Source organism: Hibiscus syriacus, unplaced genomic scaffold, assembly GCF_006381635.1.
Source record: "Hibiscus syriacus cultivar Baekdansim isolate YM2019G1 unplaced genomic scaffold, ASM638163v2 tig00117047_pilon, whole genome shotgun sequence".
Classification (NCBI taxonomy): Eukaryota; Viridiplantae; Streptophyta; class Magnoliopsida; order Malvales; family Malvaceae; genus Hibiscus; species Hibiscus syriacus.
In genome coordinates, this window is record NW_024063537.1 from 686,594 (window position 1) to 709,521 (window position 22,928).

At 32.5% G+C, this 22,928-nt stretch overlaps 3 protein-coding genes and 2 pseudogenes across 4 annotated transcripts; all 5 read left to right on the forward strand.

Moving 5' to 3' along the window:
• Positions 1-4,904: 4,904 nt before the first annotated feature.
• On the forward strand, positions 4,905-5,768 carry LOC120197163 (mitogen-activated protein kinase kinase kinase 17-like). The gene has a single exon (XM_039198763.1). The coding sequence runs from the start codon at positions 4,905-4,907 to the stop codon at positions 5,766-5,768; it is 864 nt and encodes a 287-aa protein (XP_039054694.1).
• Positions 5,769-8,441: 2,673 nt separating this feature from the next.
• On the forward strand, positions 8,442-12,164 carry LOC120197186 (ubiquitin-conjugating enzyme E2 variant 1A-like). The gene is made up of 5 exons (XM_039198788.1): positions 8,442-8,554; positions 10,195-10,334; positions 11,175-11,300; positions 11,369-11,495; positions 11,742-12,164. The coding sequence occupies exons 1-5, from the start codon at positions 8,527-8,529 to the stop codon at positions 11,798-11,800; spliced, it is 480 nt and encodes a 159-aa protein (XP_039054719.1). The 5' UTR covers positions 8,442-8,526; the 3' UTR covers positions 11,801-12,164.
• A 2,010-nt stretch (positions 12,165-14,174) lies between these two features.
• On the forward strand, positions 14,175-19,255 carry LOC120197215 (probable peroxygenase 5). 2 transcript variants are annotated; one of them, XM_039198819.1, is made up of 7 exons: positions 14,176-14,363; positions 14,450-14,646; positions 14,717-14,811; positions 14,942-15,067; positions 15,184-15,330; positions 16,428-16,431; positions 19,243-19,255. In XM_039198819.1, the coding sequence occupies exons 1-7, from the start codon at positions 14,327-14,329 to the stop codon at positions 19,246-19,248; spliced, it is 612 nt and encodes a 203-aa protein (XP_039054750.1). In that variant the 5' UTR covers positions 14,176-14,326; the 3' UTR covers positions 19,249-19,255. The 2 variants fall into 2 exon arrangements, with proteins under 2 accessions (XP_039054749.1, XP_039054750.1); XM_039198818.1 differs by lacking the exons at positions 16,428-16,431; positions 19,243-19,255 and adding an exon at positions 15,413-15,614 and having other exon boundaries at positions 14,175-14,363.
• Positions 16,795-17,500, forward strand: LOC120197216 (annotated as a pseudogene).
• Positions 19,256-19,772: 517 nt separating the features above from the next.
• Positions 19,773-21,042, forward strand: LOC120197214 (annotated as a pseudogene).
• Positions 21,043-22,928: the final 1,886 nt, after the last annotated feature.

Sequence of the window (22,928 nt, forward strand, 5' to 3'; positions counted from 1 at the left end):
AAATGAATTAAACCTTCGAATTTTAACTGTTTTATAGATTGGTTCAGATGGGTGTGAGAGAAACAAGGGTGTAAAGGAACAAAGGGTTCGGTGAACTGTTCGTGAATCATTCGTATAATGTTCGTTTATTAAACCAAATAAACGAATATGAACAAAAAAATTATGTTCATTTAATAAACAAATAAACACGAACATAGATGTTTTCGGTTCGTTTATGTTCACAAATAAGCTCGTTTATCAACTCGTCCATTTATGTTCGTGAACAACCCCGTTTACCCGATTCTCCTTTTCCTTCTACTTTTTACATTTTAAATATCGGTGAAGATAAGGATTAAATATAACACATGATAAAAGTTACAATTTAAACTATGAATTTTAACGAGTTTAAGCATCAGTGATATAATTTTATCATTTTTCTTTAACTTATAAATGAAATTTAAAAATCGAATACATAAACTAACCGTAAACAAAAGCTAAAAAATCTTGTCGATTTGATGGTAATTAAAGACGAACTCATTGCAATTGTTGATTTTGTATTGATATGATCTTGTCGGCCAAATTCAATTGGTTCGGATAGCAAGGTGGAAGTAGGGAAATAATCATTGAATGATACAAAAATCTGTATAGAAATTTGATTTAAATTTTGAATTTTATCGTATCAAAGATGGGAGAAATGGATAGATAAAATTCTCAATATAGTTTCACTTTGAGGATTATTTTCTATCTACGGTGAATTGGACAGTATCAAACTAAAGACGTCAGGTGCTCCACGTGTCTAGGGATGGGCATGGATTAAGTTGGGTTGGGTTTTTTGTCCACCCGACCCGACCCGAGAACAAGAGAGCCTCCATCCGAGACCCGACCCAAAATAATAATAAAAATATTATTTTTATTCAATAGAAACAATGACTTAATTGAAAAATTTTATATATAGAGGGGCATTATTGTAATTATTCCTAAATATATAAGGTAAACTTATATATTTTTTCGGGTCGGGTCAGTTCGGGTATTTTCCCCCCTAAACTCGAAACCGACTATGTTTTTTTAAAAGAAAACCCGACCCAATCGAGTCGGGTCGGGTTCGGGTCCCATGCCCATCCCTATACGCATCTTCAAGCTAAATATGAAGACTCTACGATTGCATGACGTCTTCAGGTAAATGAAGAAGACCCCACGAATGTATGGCATCTTCATACAAATTGAGAAGACCTCAGAAATGCACGGCCTCTTCAGACCAATAAAAAATCCTAGTTCATAAAATAATATGGTAGATACCTTATATATGAAGAAATTATTTTCCCACAACCCTATATAGACGAGTAAGTCATCAAAGATGTGAACATAAAGATATGAGATCAAACCAACCTTATTAATGGTTAGCGGTTATGCTAGGGAGTTTTCTCAATTAATAGTAGTTGTTAATTTATTGAATAAATAAATTAAAAATATAATAACATTAGAATAAACTACATAAATGGTCACTGAAATTCGAACACATTCCCTTTTTCTCATTAATGTTTTAAAAGTAACAATTTGATTACTAATATTATCATTTTATAACAAATTGATCACTCGACCGTTAACCGTTGTTGTTTAGATAACAAAACACTGATGTGGAATATTGTTCTTTTTCTTTGGTGGATAACAACTTATTTGCTGACTTTATTGTGTATTAGTTTACCTAGATCTTATTTTAGGGTAAACTACACATTTAATACCTAAACTATCAATTTTGATACTTTTTAGTACTTAAACTTTAATTTTTTTTTCGAAATCATACCCAACGTTTAGTTTTTGTTTCATTTTAGTATTTCGTCGTTAAAAATTTAACATGTTTAGTACAAAATGATCCTCCAACTATAAGTGTTGCTTTGTTGAGTCCTTCAACTATCAAAAGTTACAAAATGGTCACCCGACTATTCAAGATGTTCCAATCCAAACTCGTCATTTTTCGTTTAGTACCTAAACTATCAGTTTTAGTCCGTTTTAATACCTAAACTTTTAATTTTTTTAAAACTTAACGTTAAATTTTGAACTAAATACTAAAATAAAACAAAAACTAAATTTTAGATATAATTTTTAAAAAAATTAAAAATTTAGGTATTAAAACCAACCGGAACTAATAGTTTAGCACTAGAAGTGTAACTTAACCCTTACTATATTATCGGCTCGAATTCTAGATTTTGTCGCAGGTACTAAAATCTTGGGTGTTTTTGTGTTTGTGTTTTTCTTTATCCATTTTTGATTATTTTACTCGTAAAAGAAAATCATGACACGGAACAACAGTATTTTAGCCACATATGGATAATAGTACGTAATATGAGGATTACGTGAGGTAGGTGGAAAATGCATGCAATTGAAACTACGTTACTCAATAAAAAGCAGGGAAGGGGAAACGAAAAGGCATAATACCAAAAAGAAGTCCCAACGTTTATCGAAATGTTCATTTTGATCCATATTCTATTTTTCGGAGGATCTTAGCTCCAAACGTTTCATTTTAGAACAAAAAAACTCTTATCATTTGACAAAATAATCGCTTTATTTGCTATTATTTTTTCTAGGGTGTCAAGCCCTCAGTGTTTCATTTTAGGCTAAAAGAGACTCCTATCTTGGAGTGTTAATTAGGGGTGAACAAAACTCAAATTGAGTTGAAAAATCGATTTTTTGAGTCGCCTCGTCCTGAAAAATTTCAAATTCAAATCGAGTTGTAAAATACAACTCGAATAGTAACTTGAAATTTTTAGTAATTAATGGATTTATTTTCAAATTTGTATCGTGTCCCTCAACTCTGTACGATATATGTATACCATATATGAAAAAAATATGAAGGAACATATATAGTTATGAAAAACCAATTAAATTGGAATAAAATAATATCATGATGTTATAAACATATACAATTAAATTTCAACAGAAACTCAAAAATTCGACTCAAATTGACTCGAAAAAGTTTTAAGTCAACTTCGAGTTGTAAAATAGGACTCGTAAACTCGAGTAACTCGAATTTTTGACTCGACTCGACACTCACCCCTATTGTTAATATTGTGTTAACCGATGGTTTTGATCAATAGAGGGAGCTTTTTGTCCCAAAGTGAAGTGTTGTGGGTCAAAATGCTCTAAGAAAAAGAATAAGGGCCAAAACAATCATTATGGTAAACGTTGCGGGCTATTTTTAGAATTATACCAAATGAAAATTCGCATTGAAGAAAGTGACAGATTTAATGTCGTTTTGGTGTAGGGAGTAAATGGCTTCAGCTTGTTGCTATTAATACAAAGCTGTACTGTTTTAAAGAATTCCAAATTTTATTTAAATAACCGAGGAAGAGGAAGAGGAAGAGGAAGGAAAAAAATGGAAGATTTCCCAACAGTTTTCATGCATATGCACATATATACCCGATAAGGGTATTTGCAGAAGAGCCTTGCGGTGGTGCCGCCATGGATAATCGTCATGTATAACACAGAATTCTTCAGAAACTGCGTTGCTCATCCAAATGCAAAGAAGAACGAGTTGGATCGGTTCTGCATCGACTGTGTTCACTCGTTTTGTTCTCATTGCCTTCCCTCTCATGCTCTTCACAAGCACGTCAAGGTGTTCTTCTTCTTCTTCTTCTTCTACAGCGACGTGATCAACCGACAAGATTTGTGTAAGCTCTTCAATTGTTCCGGGATTCAGGTCAGTTTCTCGCTACAAAAATTAAGATTTTTACTGACCATTTAATTACGATACTCATCGCGCTGTTGTGGCAATTAGGGTTTTAAAAACCGGTCAACGACTGTGATTTCGGCCGTGATTTAGCAGTTTTACCACCGTTCGAGTTACATGCGACGGTCGCAATAGCGCTCGCGACGGCCGTAATCACGGTATATCCGAAATAACCGAAAACGCGACCGCGACCGAAATTTGAAACCCTGGTGGCAATGGAAGACTTATCATACGAATAAAGCCAAAGTGCTGTTCTTGGAGCAAAGGACTCGTTCATAATCATCATTATCATCATCAACAGCAACAGCAGCAGCAGCAAAGCAATCCGAGGGATTATTGCTGCACCATTTGTGACAAAAGTCTACAGGATAATTCACTGTATTGCAGTATAGCTTGCAAGGTTTTAAATATTTACAGACACAATGAACTGTACTGTGTCAAAGATGAAGATGAAGATGAAGAGGGTAGATTTGTTCTACGTCGGACGTTAACAAAGAAGCCGAGGCTAAGGCATTCTAGAAAAGGTGTCCCTCTAAGGGCCCCCATGTTCTAACCCCATACTGAATCATTAATGAAGATACACTACGATTTGAGTGTGCCAACTTCATGTTTCTTCTGTGTATTATCGTATGTATATTATCATCGAAACGATATCAATCGAATTAAGACTTATTCTATATAATTTTAATTTGTTTTACTTAACTTATTCAATAAAAATATTCGATGTACATTCTCTACCAACAGTATGCAACTAGAGATGAACTGAGGGAGAGAGAGTGAGAGCCGTTGTAAATTTAACTATAATGAAGAAACACAAAAATAATTTTGTAAATTCATTTGTATTAAATATAATTAACATAATAAACGTGTGTTCCTGTAGTAATGCTTTTGATACATTTATTTTTTTAATTTATATTTACATAATTAATTAATAAATACGACATGCAACATATACATACTAAGTTTATTTAATATAATTAATTTTACGTGCACAATACACAAAAAGAACTAGTTTTTCTAATCTAAATAGGATAATTGAGAGGTGAAATTAGAGTCTAACTTGGACTAAAATATGTTATATACACACCCACTTAACTCACCATTCTCATTCGATTAAGAGTTTCAGAAACCCTAAATATTTCTTTAATCTGTGTCATCGCCTTTACGTTATGGTTTCGATAATTCTATACAGAGCATAACAATGGATCAGTCCAAGCCAAGAGGACCATTTTGTATTAGTCCGAACCTGGAATTTGTCAAAGTGAAGAGCATCGGCGAGGGAAGCTTTGCGGTTGTAGACTTGGTGAAGACGGTAAAGGGTGTTCCGAGGTTACTCGCTGTTAAATCTTCGCCGTCACCGAGTTCTTCGCTTCGAAAGGAATACCGGATCCTTCGAGAGTTTATCGGTTTCCCCAGTATCGTTCAATGCCACGGTGATCGGTTTTTGAGCATCGATGAACTCGAGGTTGAATATGATAACGTGTTTCTCGAGTATGCCTCCGGCGGGAGCCTCCTCGATTTGATCGGTAGATACGGCGGTAGAATACCGGAATCTGAGGTTCGACGTTACACGAAGATGATACTCGAAGGGCTTTACTATGTTCACCAGAAAGGTTACGTGCATTGTGATATCAAACCAGAAAACATTCTTGTTTATCCATTGGACGAATCTGGTTCTCGTTTTAATTTGAAGTTGGCTGATTTCGGCTCGGCCAAGGAGCCCGGCGAACAAGACCGGAAGCCGGGTCGGGGTTGTGTTCAGGGTACCGCGCCTTACATGTCGCCGGAATCTGTGAAGCATGGAGAAATCAGTGCTGCTTTGGATGTATGGTCTTTAGGGTGCGTTGTTAGGGAGATGATGACCGGATTACATCCGTGGGAACGTCTGGTGATCGATTCGGAAGACTCGGCGACGACGAGTGATTGCTCGAGGGATGTACCGGATGTACCCCGAGATATGTCGGTGGCCGGAACGGATTTCTTGAACAAGTGCTTTGATTTGGATCCTAAACGACGTTACACTGTTGATAAGCTGATAGGGCATCCTTTTGTGTTTAGCTGTTGAGTCTCCATTATTGGATTTTTTTATTTTAGATTATTTTTGTACATATAAATTTGAATTTGAATATATGTCAGATATTTTTTTATAAAAGAATCAGTTTATTAAAGAAATTTAGCAATTTAATTTGATTCAAATTATTTTACTATTTAATATAAATATATAATTTTATAATTTGATTTTTTTTTATTTTTCATATAAAAGTTATTTGTTTCAAATCATATAAAAATAAAAAATATAATTATTCAAATTAAAATAATTTAAACTTGTTATAAGAAATTATTCAAATTATTTTATTTTTCATATAAAAATTGTTTATTTCAAATCCTATCAAAAATTTTTAAACAAATGTTATAAGACAAAGTTAAATAAATAAATTTTAAAACTAATAGTATTATTTTTTTATGAATTTAAATTTGTGTGTTTATTCTCTATTTAAACTTAAAAATTATCTTATTAAATTTAAAGTAATGAATGCATAAAAATCATAAAACTATTTTTTAATAGAAATCATAAAATAAAATTAAATAAAAAATATTTTTTATACCATTTAATTTTAATTTAACAAAAAGACATGAGAGATCTCTGTACTTTTTTTTAAAAAAATCAATACAATCCTTAAACTCAGGAAATAAACCTAATATGACTATTTGACCAATATTTTTTTATCGTTAACCGTTATAATGCAGACGTGACAGTTCATGGTGCTGACGTTTCGGTCTACGATGCAGACATGATAGTACACAGTAGTTGACAACATGACAGATAACATGGTAGATGGGCTAAATTAGTAACTCAAACCATGTCAAGCACTGTAGATTACCATATCAACACTATGAACTATCGCGTCAGTATCGTAACGATCAAAGACAGAAAACATTGGTCAAAGGGTCACCTTGAATTTGTTTTCTGATATGGAGAGTCATAATAAAAGAAAAAAATAATAAGAGGGTCATATTAATTTTTTTCAAAGTTTATGGACTTATGAAGTATTTTTGACTTTTAATTTCATCTTTAAAAAAATCACATAATTCCACGAAACATTTGGGGTCCTCACAAATTTCTTAGGTTAAATATATTAGTACTTTCGGGTGTCACTCTAAATTTTATTTTCTAAAAATGGAAAACACATAGACAAAGTAAAATAGAAATTAAAAACATAAAGATAAAGGTAAAATATAAATAAAAAAATGGCATTTTTTATAATAAAAATGCTACTAGGTAAAGTACACTAAGGGTCTGTTTGTTTGGCTGTAATTGGTTTTCCGGAAAATGAATTATTGGAGTTTGAATTACTGGAATTTGAATTCTGGAAAATGAATTACATTTCTGGAAAATGAATTACATTTCTGGAAAACATCTGAAAAACGTTTTATGATGTTTGGAAGATGTTATTTAAACATTTTTTTCACTAGTTGAAGAGTTTTTTAAAATTTATTTATTACAAATATTAAATATAATAAATAATATTATTTAAACATTATTTATTAAAGTAATAATGCTATATTATATTTTAAAAATATTAATTAGTATATTTTAAATATCTTTACTAAAATATTATTGAAATATATAAATAATATTATTCATTATTAAATATATAAAAACTGTATTATATATTATTAAAATAAAATAAAATATCTTATATTATATAATATAATTGATTATTTTATAATATTAAAAATATAATATAATATTATTATAAATATTAATAAATATATTTTAAATATTTTAATAATTAATATTTTGATGAAAATGATATTAAAATATTTTATTAATATTAAATTCATAAAATAAAATTATTTTGAGTATTTTTGCTTTGAAGTGAAAAGTTCGGAAAATGACTTACGAAAAATGAATCCGTAAGTCATTTTACAGAAAACACAAAGGAAATCCTGTTACTAGGAAAATGAATTACATTCCGGAAAACGAATTACGTGAAACAAACACGGGAAAACGTTTTCCGGAAAACGAATTACGTGAAACAAACACGGGAAAACATTTTCCGGAAAACGAATTACGTGAAACAAACACTGGAATTCGGGGAAAACCAATTCCGTAATTCGAATTACGGGAAACAAACAGACCCTAAGAGTGCGTTTGGTTCACGGAATATAAGATTACCAGTGAGAATAAAAGATTACCATGAAATAGGATTACTGAGAATGTTATATTTTGTGTTTGGTTGGTTTAGCAGGAATGTAAGATTACCGTATTTAGTTAAAGGAATAAAAGATTATTTGAATGTATATTTAACCAAATTGTCCTTATTATATATTTGTATAATATTACAAATTGTAAAATATTTATATATTTTCTTTAAAAAATTAAATTCATAATATTTATATAATTTTTTTACAAAATTAAAAATATAAAAAAGATTTAATGAAATGTTAAAATTGTTTTTAACCTCTAAATTTCATATAAAATTTTAATTATAAATTTTTTTTATAAATCTAAAATAATTTAAGGATAAATTTATAATTTAACCTTTATAAAATTTTTATTATTCAATAACAGAAGAAGAAGATTATTTTTTTAAAAAAATAAAAATTTAAAGGTATTTTAATTTAAAACGCCGATAATATTACAATACCTAAGAGAATAGAGATAATATACCCAAAAAATCTACTATTAATAATAAAACATTACCCGGCCATCATCTTGATCTAAACACACATCTTGATCTAAACACACATCAAAAGACGGATACTGAAACTGTTGTTCTTTCTTTCCCCCCTTTGAATCGGGAAGATCGAAAGAAGAAATGGGTACAGAAGGATCAAGTGTTGTTGGTAAGTTTTCGATTGGAAAAGCCCTAGATTTCCCTTATTTGTCACTCAAATTTCCCCCCTTTTTTTCTGTTGTTGATGGAGCTTTGAATGCATATGCATCTTTTGGGGGGGGGGGGGGTTTCCATAGGGAAGTGGTGATCCTTTGAATTGGTAGAAATAGAGTTTTAGTTTTGATAATGTTCTTTTGTTTAGTTAAAAGTTATTGGTTCTAAATGTTTGAAAATGGATTTTTTGTGCTTGGTTTGATATTCAAGGTGAGAATTGTATAGGCTCTGGTAGTGAAATTTTTACAAGAGTTTTAAATTTTTATGGGTTTTATGCCCTGCGTGAGATAGAGCTGAAATAATAGAAATATTCATGAAATATTTAGATCAAGTGAAGAATACCAATGCTTGGACTGTGCTAACTTTGAAGTTACATTTTTCTTTTACTCATTTTATACATAAAGACTGTTGATCCACTTCTGAAGGGATTTGTTGATGATTTGTTAAAGTTAGAAGAAGACAATGACCCATAGGATCTAGGAGACCATCATTGATCACGTAAATGTTCATATCATAACTGCTGACCTTGAGAAGCTTTGAGAACTCGTCTTGATGAGCATGTGATGGTTAATCGAGACAAAAGCACAAAATGTATCAGAAGATTTCTTATCAACTTGCTATTCCGGAAACCAATGATTTCCTAATCTCTTGTTTGTGTTGATGAAAGTTGACTGCGTGTTTCAGGGCTAGTTGTTATCTGCTTTCTAATTGGTTGATGGATTCTGGTCAAGTATGTTATAATTGAACAAATTAAATAAGTGGAAAACTTAAGATTTTGTTCACCCTGCTAGCACGACTTTACAGTTTCAGTAGATGACTTGACTTTCCTGTTTATCTGGTGAGTGTGATGCTTGATGAAGATGTTTAGTCTAACAATGGAGAGACATATGATCTTATTTATAGGGGAAACTAAGACTGTAGCCACGGAAAGCAAGGGGACTTTCTTCACGGCATTTTTGGGCCTTAAAATTTTCCTTCAATGGTTCTCAAATCATGTTTTTACTTTCTCCTCAGCCATCTCAATATCTCATTGCATACCCCTTTGGCCATTAAGGATCACCTCTTTCGGCAATTGTGAAGTGAAACTTGGTATAAAGGCCTTCTAGCACATCAAGTTGTGGTATTTGATTTTGGGAAGCTTCCGGTGCAATCACTTTGAGACGCCAACTTGAGACTTGAGTGGATATTCCTTCAACTTCCGAATTCCGATGTTGCTGTAAAATACTTGTCATTGATTGAGTGACAATATTGGTACAAATGTATTTAAATAATGGAACCAAACTTATGCTGTTTATTGAGGGAAAGCAGTTCTGTTTCTATATCTAGTTTTTGTGCTCATTCATGGTTAATGAGTGATTAATCATTGTGTATGCTATTGTGATTACTTCAGTTATTTCTGGGATTTTGTTGGTTCTTTTGAATTATTTGACATGATATGCAAGCATTAGTCTTAGTATTTTTACCTTTCGTTGTTGAAGTAAGCTTTGTTTTTAATATCTTTGGAAGCTGCATTTATTTAAGATGGACTTCATACAAACTTCACGTTTGACTTTGTCATCAATTCTGACTAGGGACAAAAATGTCTGTTTCTTGCAGTGCCCAGGAATTTCAGATTGCTAGAAGAGCTTGAGAGGGGCGAAAAGGGAATTGGCAATGGAACTGTTAGCTATGGGATGGACGATGCTGATGATATATACATGCAGTCATGGACTGGGACTATTATTGGCCCTCCTAACGTGAGTCTCTCTCTCTCTGTCTCTTCTAATTGGCAGTTGGTGCACTTGTGTCTCTTGACTTTTAGTCGAGAGACTAGTTTTCTCGTCAACCTATAGAACGGAGACCTACTAAGTAGTTAACCATTATTTTTTCACCACAGGGTTATATGCAATTGACTGACCATTTTTCAACCATAAGGTGGTCATTATAACTTGTTGAAAGATATGAGAAGGGAATAGTGTCTTTCACATTTACAATTTTTTTTATAAAAAGATGAAATTTCTTAGTACTTTTTGCGACAGTTGATTAATGAATTTTTCTACCATCCAAACTTTGAAGCTGATCTGTACTTGTAGCATGCGTCGAATAAATTGCAAGAATAGACAATGTTTTTTCCTTTTCTTTCTAAAAGAAAAAAAAATTGTTTTAGTTAATGAAAGAAACATGCTGAAATGTCATCAGCATATCATTATTATGAATTATCCCTTTATTTATGACATATCTGCTTACTCATCAAACAGTCTCAACCTTAGTAATTTCAGAGGCCTAGTTGAGTGCAAAAGATAGGATTAGATCAAAGGACTTTTCGTTCAATGCTGCAGGTCATTTGGTTAATTGGTTCTTATAGAGAAGAAAAGGGTTATCATATATTGATAGGATTTCTTAAAATGTAAGGAGAACATTTTGGTTACGCATGCACCAGAAGACGCGATGAAATAAAGAAAATTGGTTTGTTAACTATTATTCTGTCCTGTGCAACTTTAATGAAGCTACCATTGCTTTGGAAAATGTAACTAATAATGATTCCTCTTAATCCACCTACTGAGTTGATATCTTGCTTAATTCTTTATGCGTGCTAGACTGTTCATGAAGGACGCATATACCAATTGAAACTGTTTTGTGGCAAGGATTATCCAGATAATCCACCAAGTGTGAGGTTTCAATCACGGATAAATATGACCTGTCTAAATCAGGAAACCGGAGTGGTAGGCGATGTTTTTCTCACAACCTTTTACTTTACAATATGATACTTATAGGTTTGGTAAACTGCCAGGTTGAACCTAGCCTTTTCCCCATGCTTGCTAATTGGCAAAGGGAGTATACAATGGAGGATATATTGACTCAGCTGAAGAAAGAAATGATGTCTCCACAGAACAGGAAGCTAGCTCAGCCTCCTGAAGGTGTGTAGATCTTATAATTTATTCGTATTCATGTCTTAAGCTTGTCTCTTTTCTGAAATGAGTTTAGTTATTGAGGATTGTCGAATCGTACTATATAAAGTATTGGTTGTTGCATGGAATTATAGATTATGGTTATTCGCATATAGATCGATTGTATTATTTGTGATATATTGATTCTTCAGTGCCTAAACGTTCTCGCTTTGATGCTTGTTATGTAAACATTAAACCGTGATAATATTTTCCTAGGCAATGACGAGGCAAGGGTCGAGCAAAGGGGTTTAGCATTGAAGTGTTGCATCTTTTGAAATCACTGTAGTTGTATGTGAACATTATGTATATAAGAAAATACATACACTAGGTCATTCCAGCAACCGGCTAAGCACAAAAATGCCAATGGCGGTGAAATAAAATGAAACTTCCTAACGAAGTTGATGACCTTCAAAAACTGTAGGACTGTGCTAATATCGAATCTTATTTGGCGAGAGCATTTCGTTTTTCTCTTGTTTCCTCGTTTTTTTTCGTTTCCATTTGATGTAATTTAGGTCGTATCGGAGGACAACACTGAGGTCGGAATCTTTACGGGTTTGAGATAAGTGTTGTATTCCTTCTATGTATGTGCTTTCTCTTTGATAATGAGAAAATTGTACCATCAAAGTTTATTATTTCCAACAATGCTTAAACCACAGTTCCATTTTCATTCAGAAGCTTCCTCTTTTGGACAGCTTATGTCATGTGCATGTTTTTGCGTAGTTTCTTCCATAATTTCTGATTTACAAGTCTTTGAACTCAAACATTCCGATAACCCTTATCTGTGGCTTGAAGAAAAGAGTTCTATAAAAGCTGTGTTTTCCTTCCAAGTATGGTGTTTACATTTATATCTTGTCTTAATAATGACTGAATCTTAGTTCGAGAAGGTCGTGGATCCGAGTATTATTTTTTCTCTCAATGTGGTCATCCAACTCAGATTATAAACTCAATGTGGGGATTTTTTGAATGTGACCCTCGTAGTATTTTTTCCTCTCTATGTGACCTTACAATTCATAAAAAAAAACCTAATGTGACCTTTTGACCAATATTTTTCGTCGTTGACTATCATAGTACCAGCGTGTCAGATCACAGTGTTGACCTGGTGGTCCACAATATTGACGTGGAAACTCATTTGTCATGTTAGAGTAATCAATTTAGTCTGTATGTCATGTCATTCGTCCCGTTAATCTATCTGCCTAGGCTGTCATGTTAGCACCGTGAACTGCCAGTTAGTATCGTGAACTGTCACATCAACATCGTAACAGCCAACGACGGAAAATCATTAATCAAATAATTACATTAAATTTATTTTTTATAATATTTATTTTAAAAAAAATTAAGATAAATTAATTATGGATAACAAAAGTTGATTGGAGAACTGTGAAGGCAAAGAGCACAAAGCGTGTAGAGCTGTCTTTGTGGCTGTAAAGCAAAGGCAAATAGCGAAGGCCTTCATTTTCTTTTCTTTCTTGTGTTCACATCTGGAGCAGCTTCCTTGGTTGTCGTTTCATATTTTGTCAACAAAGATTATCTATGTCGTTTTATCTCATTTGGTCCTTTCATTCCATCTTACTCCATCAAACTATTTGTTTTTCAAAAACATTTAATTATCTATTCGAGCATGATACATGGTGCTCGAACTAACTTATCTCACTGGCTAAAAGAATTGTTGTTATTCCTAGAGATCATGAATTCGAGCACCAACTACTACTGTAAGGTAATTGAACGTTCATTATCAAATAATTGAAAATATTTATAACATATATTACTTTATAATCACTTTATTTTAATAACATGAATTATCTGAAATTTATTATATCCAACAATTATCTTAATATATATATATATATGTAGGTAAATATTTGATGTACTCATAATGTATAATTTTCTATACACCATTAATATATTAGACGATTGTGTACAATTAAAATGAATTTAATTTTAACTATATGTAGTATATATCATAAATATATCTAAAATTTTGGATACTTCAATAATTTTAATCATATTTATACTTAGGGTAAAGTACACAAATGATCCCTCGACTATAGGGTATTGTTTTATTAAGTCCATCAACTATTAAAAGTTACAAAATGATCATCTGACTATAGAGTATTGTGTCCCTCGACTATTGAAAGTTACAAAATGGTCACCCGACTGTTCATTATGTTCCAAACTCGTCATTTTCTGTTAAAAATTTGATGGTATTGTGAGCTAAACATTAATATGCTAACTGTGATATGATAAAATCTGACCCTATAATTTCAACCGACTATCATATCTCAATCATTATATTAACGACCAGCTTAGACAATCACCATTTTTTTAAGGAAAATGATGAGTTTGAGACATAATGAATAGTCAGATAACTATTTTGTAACTTTTAATAGTTGATGGACTTAATAAAACAACATTCTATAATCAAAGTAATACCCTATAGTCGGGGGACCATTTGTGTACTTTACCCTTATACTTATACACCTAAAAATTACATAAAACATCACACATAATCTACCAAAACCCGAAAGAAATTGTCGAGAAAATGAACTTTTTTTTTTTTGCTTTAACGTTTCGTTTTGGAAGCTTTACACTCAACAAAGCAGTCTTGATCAGGCTTCTATTCCCAGTATAAATAGCTGTTAAAACCTTACCTGAGTCTTCACTGTAATAAACATTCGCCATAGCTGCTCACTATTCTGCACTCATTAGGGTTTCCATTATTTCGTTGTCTAAGTTTCTGTTATCAGTTCTTGTAGTTTCTCTTCTTATCTGCCAAAGATCTCAGTTTCATAGACACCCCGACCATGGCTTCTTCTTTGTCATCAAAAGATCTTCTACAGGGTAGTGATTATATATATAGATCATAGATCATAGATGCAGCTTTTTATTCGTGAAATTCAGATGAGTAACTGTGGGAATTCATGCAGGAGTTGATGATTTAGGGCGTAATGATTCAGACCTAACCGTTCTGGAAAAACATGTTTCGTTCTTCGACAGAAACAATGATGGCGTCGTGTATCCATGGGAGACTTTTGAAGGTCTTCGAGCAATCGGGGCCAGTTATTTCACCTCCATGACCGGCGCTTTCCTCATTCACTTTGCTCTCAGTGGCAAAACTCGTCCCGTAAGATATAATATATTGTCTTTATATATATATAGTTATATACTACATATATGTGTGTGTGTGTGTGCAGGGGAAATATCCTTCTCCGGTCTTTCCGATTGAGGTCAAGAACATCCACTTGGCAAAACATGGCAGTGATTCTGGTGTATATGACAGTGATGGAAGGTAAATCAGATAATAATTTGTATGAGACTCGATAATCAGTTATCGGTTCATGCAAAGGTATGATTTTATGTATTATCGATGAATAATTTATGATACTCGTATCTAATTTCGAGTTATTATTATACGCTAGATTCGTAGAGTTGAAGTTCGAAGAAATCTTCAGCAAATTCGCCCGTATGCATGGGAGTGCCTTGACGTCCGGTGAACTCTTGGCAATGATCAGGTCCAACAGGGAATCAGGGGACTTCAAAGGATGGTACATATAATTACTTAAAGTCCCTAAGTTACATGCACATAACATATATAGAAAGTCGGGTTTCTAATTTTGACGACGAAATCCGAATCTCGGAACGATCTTTTGCCGGATCGCAGGATCGGAAGCTGGACGGAGTGGATGACATTATACAATCTTTGCAAGGACGAGCGTGGATTGCTGAGGAAAGAGATAGTTAAGGGCGTTTATGATGGAAGCTTGTTTGAACGTATGGAGAGGGACAGAAAACCACACAAAGATAGATGGTAATAATACCCTAATATCATCACTTTTTTAATTTAGTTCATTGATTTTTATTTTTATTTTTATTTTTTGTATTTTATGCAGTTGGGATTGGATATAAAACATGCTTCCTGGGTCCGATTCGAGTCGATTTGGTTCGATCGATTTTATCGAAAAGATTTGATAAAATTATCTGGTTTTATTTCATTTTACATATAGTAATGGCAGAAGGAAATGCATCTACCTGTCAATGGATTTGAAGATGTAGTTTATTTCATATTAAATAAGCATGAATTACCATGTTCAACATTGTTCGTGTTAAGGAGTTCTATATTTTTAAATTATAGAGAGCAATATATGAATTAAATTTGAGTTGAAAAAAAAATAGGGTGAATTGTTCTAGACACCCTCAAGTTATAGTCGATGTTATAAATTACTTTGCAAACTTCGCAATAGTCTACTTTAAATTTTAAAGTATGAATATTATATCAATTATGTATGGGTCATGATCCACTTACACGATGAAAAACTCTTTAGTTTTACACAGATTTAGGATTGTTGGATGAGTGAAAATAGATGGCTGAGATTGACTCCTTTTTTCGTATAAATATCTTCACATTTTCTATTGTTAATATCAACCATCTGTTTTCACTCATCTAACGGTCTTAAAACTGTGTAACACTAAAAGAGTTTGACATTGTGTAACATGATCCTATCCCATTATGTATTCTTATTACCTATATTCGACGAGGAGATTAACCAATGAACTTGATTAATACAATACTGAATCATTAAGGGATTCCATTAAAATATTTTGAGATTGAGGACCAATTTAAAATCTATTCAATAGCTTGGGGATTCTTAATGGAATTACACCAAAGATAAAATCCCAATTACTTATTATTGGCCACCAGTAACATGATCCCACATGTCCCTCGTTCCATTAAAAATAATAAATAAAAGGGTAAATTACATAAATGGTCCCTCGACTATAGAATATTACTTTATTAAGTTTTTTAACTATTAAAATTTATAAAATAGTCCTCTGACTATAGGATGCTATTTTTTTAAGTCATCTGACTATTAAAAGTTATAAAATGATCACTCAACTATTCATTCATTGCGTTACAAACTAATCATTTTTTGTTAAAAATTTGATAGTAGTTTGAGTTGGACGTTAACCTATTGATTGAAATATGATAGTTGTTGGAGATTCTATGTTCATATTATATCATGTCTCAGTCAGTAAGTTAACGTACAACTCAAACTGCCATCAATTTTTAATAGAAAAGGACAAGCTTGGAACACAATGAATAGTTAGTGGATCATTTTGTAACTTTTAATAATAAGTGTATTTAAAAGAGCAACATCTTCTAGTATGAGGACCATTTTGTAAATTTTAATAATTGAAGGAGTCAATAAAACAACACTTATAGTTGGAGGACCATTCATATACTTTACCGAAAATAAAAATAAAATAAACCGGTTCTCCACTTTCCTCCTCTAAGCAAAGCACATTCAAAGCTCCCCCCTCATAGCTCCAAAAAATCAAAACCTAAATCAGATTCAACAATTTTTTTGCTATTTTCACGCAAAATGGCTCTAGAATGGGTAGTGCTAGGCTACACTGCCGGCGCCGAAGCCATCATGTTGCTCCTCCTCACAGTTCCAGGCCTCGTCGGCTCCGCAAGGGCTTGATCGCCGTCACGCGTAACCTCCTGAAACCGTTCCTGTCGGTGGTTCCTTTCTGCCTCTTCCTCCTCATGGACATATACTGGAAATACGAGACGCGACCCAGCTGTGACGCCGAGTCATGCACACCTTCCGAATATCTCCGTCACCAGAAGTCCATCATGAAGAGCCAACGCAACGCGCTTCTCATCGCCGCCGCCCTTATTCTGTACTGGCTCCTTTTCTCTGTTACCAGCCTTCTTGTTAAAATCGAGCAGTTGAACCAGCGACTCGAGAAGCTTAAGAATCGCGATTGAGATAAGTGATGTGAACTTTAGATCTGTTGTATTTGGCCTACTTCTTATTTTCTTTTTCAATAATCTTTTGTTTGAATTTCCTCACGGATGTGTTTGGATGATTTGGAGTGCTTATCTTACGACAATTATATGACATTATCATTGCATCTCTGTTTTTCAATTTCTGATTTGATTAAAAAAGAAAGGTAATGTTCATTTCAAATTACTGCTATTGCTCCAATACTGAGAACTGCTTATGGAGTTGAGATTTAGGCATTACTAATTTCCTTCTCCATGGCCCTGCAATATCAATTAGAACAAGTTGATTATCTTCTAGGATTTAACTACGCAAGGCTTGTTGGTGATCGAATCGACACAATCAAATACTCATCTATAGCTCTCTACATTAGTTGCCCTAAGAAATGTTCGAAATATGCATTTGCCGCTAGGAAATGACTTTCTTTAGCCTTTTGTTCTAGCTGATGCTCCCTTGCTATAGACTATAGTTGTTCATTCTTGAATGAAGATGGTGCCTTTCGTCTGTCACCGATTTAGCTTTAAGTCTTTATCCGTAAGCTCATTATTTTCATACCTCAGTCCATGGGTGAACTTTTCTGTTTGCACGAGTTCTGAGTTCTTTACTAATTGCTGTATCTTCTTGTACCTTGTGATCCTCCATTCACGAATCATGATGACTTTTGAAGCTTCTGACCCTGTTTGAACTCAGTGCTTTCAGGAAGGAACGAAAATCCCTTCCAGTTGCCTGCATTATTCCGGTAAACTTAGTTAATCCCTTTATATATGAATGATATTTGCTCGATTGCCCATCGGTTCGAGGAAATGTTTGAACCCCGAACTACTAACCAGTTCGCCAATGAAGGAATGAAAATGGTGTTTCTGGCTAGCCATATGCTGGAAGAAAGGCAAAATCGATCTTTATTCGGTTAATACTTCTAGTATTACTGGTTTGCCAAGGGTGGATGGTGAAAGAACTTCGACGGATCCTACAAGTTGCGATAGAACCGTGTGGAATACTGCGAATGTTGGCATGAATTTCTCGGTACAATGGCTTTTTCATCGGATTGTAAACTCAATTAGGCTTGGCATTATGTTTAGGCTTTAACTTCAACATTTGAAGTCTAAATTAAATCTGATAGGAACCCCCCCCCCCTATTTTTTATAGGGTAAATTATGCGTTTAGTACCTAAACTATCAGTTTTGGTCTGTTTTAGTACTTAAACTTTTATATTTTTTCAAAATCATACCTAACGTTTAGTTTTTGTTTCATTTTAGTATTCGCCTTTAAAAACTTTAATTTTTGTTTCATTTTAGTATCTCGTTCAAAATTTAATGTTAAATTTTAAAAAGATTGAAAGTTTAGGTACTAAAAATATCAAAGTTGATAGTTTAAGTACTAAATGCGTTAAGTTTTTAAAGGTGGTGTACTAAAATAGAATAAAAATTAAACGTTAGGTATTGAAAAATTGAAAAATTAGATACTAAAATGGTTCAAAACTAATAATTTAGGCATTAAATGCATAATTTACCTTTTTTATATAATAATTATACTATCCAGGGTGTTCTTGCTCATAAATAGTTGGATAATGAGGGTTTAAACATGTTCGATAGCATGTGTAATGTATTGATAATGACGTCAATCGAATTAAATTTAATCAATAGACTATTTCTAAATTTTAAAATATATACATAATATAAACATTAAAGAATTTGTCTATACTTTAATAAAAAAATATTTGTCTATATTTAACTAAAATTTTCAATTGAAAATGGACTGAGCCAAACTGACAACGGGTTAGTCTAAATGGGATGAGGTATTAGATTCTTTTAAGTAAGGTTAGTGGTTTGAAACCTGATGATTGTGAATGGAGCAAGCTGGGTTGGAAGGGTTGCCCTTGCTTTTGTAATATTTGATTCAGATTAATCGATCAATAGATCGGATATCGATAGATATAAAGAAATAAATGAATTGAGCCTTACAACTAGGGTAAGTAAGGCACGTATACGTGGTGCAATGTAATTGGTTGAATTAGTGAATTCGAGGTCGTTAGTGTGAATCGTTGGAATCTTTTAGGGTAAACTGCGTATTTAGTACTTAAAATATTAATTTTGGTATGTTTTAGTATCTAAACTTTCAATTTTTATAAAATATACGTAACGTTTAGTTTTCATTTTATTTTAGTACCCGTCATTACAAACTTAACGCGTTTCAGTTTTAGTCCATTTTAGTACTTAAACTTTCAATATTTTCAAAACTTAACGTTAAATTTTGAACTAGGTTATAAAATGAAATAAAAATTAATTTTTTTAATGGCAGATACTAAAATGAAATAAAAACTAAACTTTAGATATAGTTTTGAAAAAAATTAAAAGTCTATGTATTAAACACGTAATTTATCTAATCTTTTAACAATTCCAACTGGCAATAACAATATCTCTGTTCTTAACGATTAAGGATTTTAAGATCAAGCATCGACAAAAAGCCAAAGTCTTGTCTGAACTCTCTTGTGATCTTCCAAGGAACTATTGTTACAAACACAAAACTCCCGCCTTGTTTATATTTCTTTATCATTGATTTTCTCTGGTCATTACAATTTTTATCGATTTCTAATTTCCCCATCTCATGGAGATTAGTTTGCTTCCTTGATTACCCTTTTCTCTATTCTTCGTTTCGTGATCTATATTCCTTGTTATTTTTAGTATCATCGTCGTTATTGTTGTTGATCATTGAATTTGATCATTGTTATCATTCTTATTTAGTTTTGGAGCTTCAAATCAAAAGTATAATTCCCAGAAAACACAAAACAATGGCTATGAAAGAACAATGGAGTGGATTCATGAAGAAAGTCAACGACCAATTCTCATCATCCGGGAATTTTGAGGGCCAAGGTCGAATCTTGGGTTCTTCTCATCTGGACCTGTTAACCCGATCCGGACATCTCCGAAACCTGTTCTTCCATCATCGTCTTCTTCTTCCTCATCAAATTCTAAGCCTTCTTTGCCCTCGAAGCTGACGAATTCCGATCAGAACAAGCCTTCGACCGATGATGTCGGACCGACTCGGAAACCGGAAACCAGGTTTGATCCTTATGGTTCATTGATCACTTCTAGCAAGGTATCCAAAAAACGGGTTCACCTTAGATATGTTGGAGTGTCCGATTTGTGATGCTCCTTATAGGACCGAAGGGGAGGTATCTGAACATGTAGAGATTTGTGCTAACACTAATCCTTCCGATAGAAAAGGCGGTGATACCGATACGGAATCAAACAGGAACGAGTTCGAAGATTCGTTGAGGATTGAATTGGAGGTTCGTGTCGGTTCCTATCTTCGGGGAACCTGCCGGAAGAGTCGGTTCAGGTTGTTCTTAGGTTGTTGAGGAACATAGTTAAGGAACCTGGGAATGACAAGTTTAGGAAGGTCCGGATGAGTAATACGAAGATAAGGGAAGCTATCGGTGACATTTCCGGAGGAGTCGAGCTCTTGGAACATGTTGGATTTGTGTTGAAGGAAGGAGGAGGAGAAATGTTTGCAGTCATGGATGTTCCGATAGAGGAGAGGATTACGTTGATTAATCGGGTGCTACCGTTGTTGGAACCGGGGAAGACGGATGATGTTAAGACCGGTGACGGTGAGAAAGAGGAAAAGGTTGAGAAAAAGAAGATTGACAGACAGGTAAATGAATTGTTTGCTGATATCTGCATATGCATTTTGACATGATTTCATTAGTAAAATATGATATCCGGTTAGAAAAAAAATATCGAAAATATTATTATTTGTACATGTTTTGTTAATATTATCAATTACCGATATAGGTAATTGCGGTAGAAAAATCTGGTAAAAAAATATTTTCGATAAAGCGATATCTAAAATATTATTTTTTTATCGAGTTTTTCTACCGTTTTTACTTATGTCAGTAATGATTACTGTCTCAAACTGAAACACCCATAGTCCATATATCTACCGTAATACAAATCACAAATATCACACTAATTTGATAAACATTTACTATGCATAAAGATTTAAAATCTCGTTTCTTTTTAAACTTTGACTGTTTCAATTTTTAAACTTTTATCTTATTCGTATAAAATCATAAAATAATATTTAATCACTGAAAAACAAATCCAATTTTAGTCAGTAAGTAAACAATTCAGAGCTGATCATAACTATATATATATATCACAACCTTAAATACTGATTAATTTTTAAAACATTTAAAAATATAATATTTATATTATTCATTCATAAATACGATTAATACTAAAAATGAGCTAAAATTAAAGAAAATAATCATAGTTTCTAATGCATGTCCTTTTAAAAATATGAATATAATAAAGCAACCTAGTGGATATAATGTACATGTCACTAATTAGTCAAAGTTATGATGTCTTACTGAAACTGTCGGTAGGTTTGATTTTCATAAGATACTGGCAAGCTCCTCACTTCATATCCTCTATTTTATTTGAAACTACGCATGAAAATCATCACGCGCTAAGTAAAACTTAGTGAGACAATAATAAAGTTAACATGATATAAAACATAAATTCCATAAAATAAAGAAATAAAATATAATTTAAATAAAAACATTAAAACCTCAAACCAGGCTAATCAAGTCGTTTTTCTCTTGAAAACTTGAAAATCATAATCTCGGGATTTTATCAAAAATCATATAAATCAACATCAAATATCATAAATAACTTGTGTTCTATTTATTCAAAAATATTTCAAAACTTTCTTTACAATTCTAAGTTCCTTTCTTTCATATACTGTCATAACTTTCACATTTACTGCTATAGTCCAATGTATATGTAAGATAATATAAGGTACGTGAGTTTAAGGTGCGTACTAGGCGCAACGGTGCCGAATTATAACTGAAACTGCGATATGATGTACTTCAGTACAATCATAACCTGAGCACCAACGGTGCTGAACATTAGTACATGAATGTACCAAAGCTGAACTAATAACTGAAAAGTACTCACTAAATGACATGTCAAATGTACCTATGACTCTCAATGCAACATAAAATGGACTTATATGTATCATCATAGAATCATTTATTCATCTGTGTCTGATAACTGTAAAACATCTGATATATGATATCTGTAAATATATGGTAATTGTAAATATCTGATAACTGAAAATCATTTGATAATTGTAAACATTTAAAATTCATCATCATAAATATCATATTTGAACAATTCATACCCACAATCATTCATAAAACTTGATGAAAAATATTATAGAAATATTCCATACTGAAAATTTATAAATCATAATGTAAGGTAAAATAAAATTGACTTTTCGCAAGTCGTCATCGATTATAATAATTAAATAAATAATATGCACTCACTTTAACATTTTATTTATTTATTTTTAAATCAAAATAAAAACCTCACTAAGCTTTAGATTTAAATCTTTTGCCTTCAACTAGTCTCACTACAAAATTTATCAAAATTTCATATTCTAACAGTTTGCACTATCTTCAAACAAACATTATTATATATTAATATATATACTGAAAAATTATTTCGTTTGCACTACTAAAAACTAGACTAGAATATGAATCTAACCATATAAGGCAATCTATCTAGTTCGACTTATACAATTTATAGTGAATTTTCAAAGTTAATTGACA

Excerpts from the sequence above, each read along its gene's own strand:
- LOC120197163 (XM_039198763.1), top strand. The coding sequence starts at position 4,905 with ATGGATCAGTCCAAGCCAAGAGGACCATTTTGTATTAGTCCGAACCTG.
- LOC120197186 (XM_039198788.1), top strand. The coding sequence starts at position 8,527 with ATGGGTACAGAAGGATCAAGTGTTGTTG. Across the intron at positions 8,555-10,194 it reads AGAAGGATCAAGTGTTGTTG|TGCCCAGGAATTTCAGATTG; the intron begins GTAAGTTTTCGA and ends TGTTTCTTGCAG. Across the intron at positions 11,301-11,368 it reads TAAATCAGGAAACCGGAGTG|GTTGAACCTAGCCTTTTCCC; the intron begins GTAGGCGATGTT and ends GTAAACTGCCAG.
- LOC120197215 (XM_039198818.1), top strand. The coding sequence starts at position 14,327 with ATGGCTTCTTCTTTGTCATCAAAAGATCTTCTACAGG. Across the intron at positions 14,364-14,449 it reads ATCAAAAGATCTTCTACAGG|GAGTTGATGATTTAGGGCGT; the intron begins GTAGTGATTATA and ends GAATTCATGCAG. Across the intron at positions 14,647-14,716 it reads TCAGTGGCAAAACTCGTCCC|GGGAAATATCCTTCTCCGGT; the intron begins GTAAGATATAAT and ends GTGTGTGTGCAG.